Below are 5,159 nucleotides of genomic sequence, written 5' to 3'. Positions count from 1 at the left end.
TTTCTTGTCTGGTGTCAAAGTTATTGTCAGTTTCTTTTGACAATTTAGTAGTCTTCCACGCAAGGCCACCATTTTCTATGCATGTTAGCCAGATTGTCCAAGGATGAATGGACGTACCACGTACGTACAAGGAATAATGGTGTGAATTTTCTCGCTTCAGCGCAGGCTTGTGGAAGTTAGGCGATATTTCAAACCAGCTTGACCGGCTAGTCCTCGTATTTTCCAAACTTCTGTGAGTGACGTGGCGACGCGGATGGCAGCACTTAGACGTCACATATACAAGGAATATTCAGCAAGTTCAAACTCCTATATCTGGGTTCCGCACAGAAAAATGTCTTAACTGAAGAAGAGTCGCAGCAGCGGGAGTCCATGGACTTGAAACTTCTATATATACTTCGTCTTTTCAGAAGGTTGGCGCAGAATCACTGTTAGTTTTTCAGCTAACCTCTCTGTTTGCTGTACTAAAAAAAACCCTGGTGATCGCCCATTTCCCATGGCAAATCCTGCACGAGTTAGTGTCTCTTGCACCCTCCTGCAATCTGCGCCTCACCAGGCCGTCCGCCTCCCGGCCGCTCCACCGTCCGTGTCAAAGTGTGAGTTGCAGGTGCAGCATCATGGAAGAGGAAAGCCTCCGCGCGTCAGCTTCGCCTGCTTAGCCTCCAGGCTTCATTCCACTGAACCAGGTGCATTGCTTCTCCATTTCTTCTCCTTCTGCTAGGGAATAAGAGTCCGTAGCTTTGCTAGGATAGAGCTTTCTTTGGCCAGAGCATTTTCGCACAACATGAGGTATTTTGTTGCTTTTTTTCCGTGGAAGAGATACACAATATAATTGTTCTCTGTTTACCAATGCCTGAAATCTTGGTTTTCTGAAACTTACTTTTATATATAAGGTTGCTACTTCATATTTGTATTTCTGAATTTAGAGCCATATAATATAATTGATTTGTGTTATATATTCCATCCGACAGCATATGTTGCCGAGGCGATGTTGGCAGGACAAACTATAGGACCATGCAGTGCTGTGGTATGAACATTGCTATCCTAACTCTTGTTTTCGATAAATGTTTCAAGTTCGTGCCATGGTGAGATTCGTGTTGCTTTGATCAATGTAAACTAGGAACTGGATGCTAGAATACGAAAGCATCTCAAAAAACCTGAATTCTCGCCATCTGCGTATGACACGGCATGGGTGGCTATGGTGCCATTGCCGGACTCGGATCCGCAGGCTCCATGCTTCCCTCGGTGTGTTGAATGGATACTGCAAAATCAACACTCTAGTGGGTCTTGGGGTATCAACGAATTTGGGTTATTAGCAAACAAGGATATTATGTTATCCACATTGGCCTGTATCATTGCACTTAAGAAATGGAACATTGGCTCCTGCCACATAAGGAGAGGTATGTGTAATTGTTTTAATACTTGTATTTTTAACTTTCTTCTTTGAAAGATCTTCACGCGTATAAAATGATACTCGAAGGACTAGAATTTATTGGAAGGAATGTCTCCACTGTCAAGAATGAGCAAATTGTTTCTCCGGTAGGCTTCAATCTTATTTTCCCTGGTATGCTTAACCATGCTATCACGATGGGTTTGGAATTTCCAGTCAGAGAAACTGATATCAGTGGGATACTTCACCTCCGTGAGATGGAGCTGACAAGGTATGAAATGAAAACGAGAAGGGTGCCATGACTATTGCTGTAATTTTGTAGGAATCAAGTTTGACATAGGAAAAAGGGGGTCGAGTATCGATTATATGTTCTTTTGATGTAACATAATAACAAATTTACACTTGATTTTATTTAGACTGGCTGAGGAGAAATCTTGTGGGAAAGAAGCATATTTGGCCTATGTTGCTGAAGAAAGGTTAGTAAACTTGTTGGACTACAATCAAGTTATGAAGTTCCAGCGAAAGAATGGGTCCTTGTTCAACTCTCCTGCCGCAACTGCTGCTGCATTAGTGCACTACTATGATAATAAAGCTCTCCAGTACCTCGACTCCATTGTCAGAATATTTGGTGGTGCAGGTGTGTATTTCTCTAATTTCCTTTGTGGAGGATCTCCCAGGGTGCAGATTTTGTTGCTGTATACTTAATGCCATTATACGTTTACAGTACCAACAGTATACCCACAGAATATATATTATCAGCTCTCAATGGTGGATATGCTCGAAAAGATTGGAATATCTCGCCATTTTTCCAGTGACATAAACACCATCCTGGACAAGGCATACATGTAATTAATAATCCGGAGTAAATACCTGATACCTGTTCCTAGTAGCTAGTATGTCAACTTGACTGTATTCACTTTGCAGTTCCTGGTTACAGAGAGAGGAGGAAATAATTCAAGATGTAGAAACATGTGCAATGGCGTTTCGCCTTTTACGGATGAATGGATATGATGTTTCATCAGGTAGATACTTTGATCAAAATTCCATTTCTCCTAACAAACTTTCTCTTTTGCCCTTGATTTTTACTCACTACAGTCAAAAATTAATCTTGCACAGATGAGTTGTCCCATGTTGCTGAGGCCTCCACTTTCCATAACTCACTTGAAGGCTATTTAAGTCAAACAAATTCTTTATTAGAGTTATACAAGGCTTCGAAAGTATGTTTGTCAGAAAATGAATTGATCCTGGAGAACATAAGTAACTGGTCAGGCCGCTTATTGACAGAAAAGTTGTGTTGTAATGGGACAAACAGAATACCAATTTTTGGAGAGGTAAGTGTATGAATTTAAAATCCCCATTTCATTTGGCAGTTCAATTTACATTTAATATTATTCTTTTGTAATTTCAGGTAGAATATACTCTTAAATTTCCATTTTATGCAACAGTGGAAGCTCTAGACCGTAAGAGGAACATTGAACATTTTGACTCTAGGGTTTCTGAGCCGCTAAAGACAAAAAACTTGTAAGGCTCTCTTTTCTGAAAAAGAAATGTCTGTGATATCATGTCAATATATGTTAATTACAAAAAAACAAAAATACTTTTATGGATCAGGCTGTGTCATGTTAATCAAGATCTTCTAGATTTTGCTGTTCAAGATTTCAGTTTTTCTCAATCTATATACCAGGATGAACTCAGCCACCTCGAGAGGTAATTTGACTATCATTTTTCCAATTGATTAAATTATGTTTATATAGATTATTTGAATTAATTTTTGTGCTGACAGGTGGGAGAAAGAAAACAGGCTGCACGAGCTAAGATTTCTACGCAAAGGGAGTCTTATAAATTGTTATCTCTCTGCTGCTGCAACCATATCCGCTCATGAATTCTCTGATGCTCGTATTGCATGTGCGGAAACTATTGCGCTCGTACTTGTTACTGATGACTTCTTTGATGTTGGAGCATCCAAAGAAGAACAAGAAAACCTCATAGCATTAGTAGAGAAGTACAATTCTTTAACTTGATTTTTTTGTCTACACTTTCTGAAGTAGTGCTTTGCTAATGAGTCATCTTCGCTGTTTTTTGCCAATGGTTGTCTTAGGTGGGATCAGCATCACCAAGTTGAGTTCTACTCTGAGCAAGTAGAAGTAGTATTTTCTGCTCTTTATACTACAGTTAAGCAGATCGGAGAGATGGCTTCTGCTGTACAAAACCTCGATGTTACAAAGCACCTGGATGAAACAGTGAGCTTCTTGTGTGATCTTCTTATTCTGAGATATACTAAATTGAGTTCCAAGTTGATAAGAATGGCATGGCTGCTGTGGCTAGCTACGTACAAAATAAATAAATAAAATTGTATATTAAAAAGTCCATACTCATCTGCAGTGGCTACATTACTTGAGGTCTGCAGCGACCGAGGCGGAATGGCGACGGAGTGAATATGTACCAACAGTTGAGCAATACATGACAGAAGCGGTAACCTCATTCGGGATGGGTCCCATTATCCTCACATCACTCTATTTGGTCCAACAAAAACTCGAGAATCATATTATCAAAGACCCGGAGTACAATGAGTTGCTTAAATTAATGGGCACATGTGGCCGTCTCCTGAATGATACTCAAGGCTTTGAGGTACTTCTCATTCCATCTCTAACAAAATATTCATAGCAATGGGTTACTTTATCACTGCCGTGCAGATTAATCTTGGCACTGGGTAGATCCTAATAATGATCTACTTCTTGTTGCAGAGGGAGTCCAGTGATGGAAAAGTGAACATCATCTCACTGCGTGTTCTTCACAGTGAGGGTTCCATGTCCATTGCAGCTGCTCAAGAGGCGATACAAGAGTCAATAGCCTCGTGTCGGAGAGACCTGCTAAGGCTGGTTGTTAGAGAAGAACGTGTTGTTCCTAGGCCATGCAAGGATGTGTTCTGGAGGTTTTGTAAGACAGCTCACTTGTTCTACTGTCACACCGACGGATTTTCCTCGCCCAAAGAAATGCTCTGCACGATGAATGCAATATTCAGAGAGCCACTTAAACTTCAAACAACCAGTCCTTTGGCTGTTCAATCACAAAAATAATCAAGGATTCCTTATGCTATTATCCTGATCATATATAGATGACAAGGAAATATACCAAGCGGGGAGAGTAAATGCGACAGTAATCATATGAACCTTACAAAGATGAGTCACTCACCGGTATCTGATTGATATGCATGCCACCAGTTAAAGGGCAGGAACTCAATAAAGGATCTCCGTCATGTGGTCTGAACCTTCTTGGTCAATGGCATAGTTAGCTCGAGGTGACGTTTATAGTGATTGTTTGACGAGATTTTGTCACCTTTTATCAAACACATATGTATGTGTATGGGCAAACAATAAATATACAGCAATGTTATATGCATGTACAAATAAGGAAAACTTATTGATTGGAATGGGCTAGCACGTGATTGTATACACGATTGTTTACAAGTCCACATACGTATACTTATGTTAATCTTCTCAGGTTAAGTGGACTTGATTTGTAGAGCCCACGTCTCATATTGATGCTCACGTGGCTGGATATTTTTGCTGTTAGTTTATTAATTAAATTCACAGGCTAATGTCATCTTTATCCAACCAATGGGCACGTACAGCTGAACTCATGTGTAGCTCACACACCTAGTCAAAGTTGTTAGCATGCAAGAGGATAAGATAAGGAGCAATGCTACATCTACGTAAAAGTTCCTATGTAAGTTACAAAGAAGCTGACTTGGTCTGTTTTGGTTGGAGGAAAG

At 40.2% G+C, this 5,159-nt stretch overlaps 1 protein-coding gene across 1 annotated transcript; it reads left to right on the top strand.

Annotated features, from left to right (window-relative positions):
* Positions 1–468: 468 nt before the first annotated feature.
* LOC119358647 (9-beta-pimara-7,15-diene synthase, chloroplastic-like) lies at positions 469–4,752 on the top strand. Its single transcript, XM_037625106.1, has 14 exons — positions 469–683; positions 969–1,024; positions 1,118–1,397; positions 1,478–1,658; positions 1,804–2,024; positions 2,112–2,232; positions 2,312–2,409; positions 2,504–2,718; positions 2,796–2,908; positions 2,999–3,094; positions 3,171–3,389; positions 3,486–3,627; positions 3,770–4,015; positions 4,132–4,752. Exons 1-14 carry the CDS (start codon positions 494–496, stop codon positions 4,462–4,464), a joined length of 2,511 nt encoding a protein of 836 aa, XP_037481003.1. The 5' UTR covers positions 469–493; the 3' UTR covers positions 4,465–4,752.
* The last annotated feature ends 407 nt before the right edge of the window (positions 4,753–5,159 follow it).

The sequence above is a fragment of the Triticum dicoccoides genome, chromosome 2A, assembly GCF_002162155.2.
Source record: "Triticum dicoccoides isolate Atlit2015 ecotype Zavitan chromosome 2A, WEW_v2.0, whole genome shotgun sequence".
NCBI lineage: Eukaryota > Viridiplantae > Streptophyta > Magnoliopsida > Poales > Poaceae > Triticum > Triticum dicoccoides.
The sequence above is the reverse complement of the archived record's forward strand: the minus strand, read 5'-3'. Positions and strand labels throughout refer to the sequence as shown.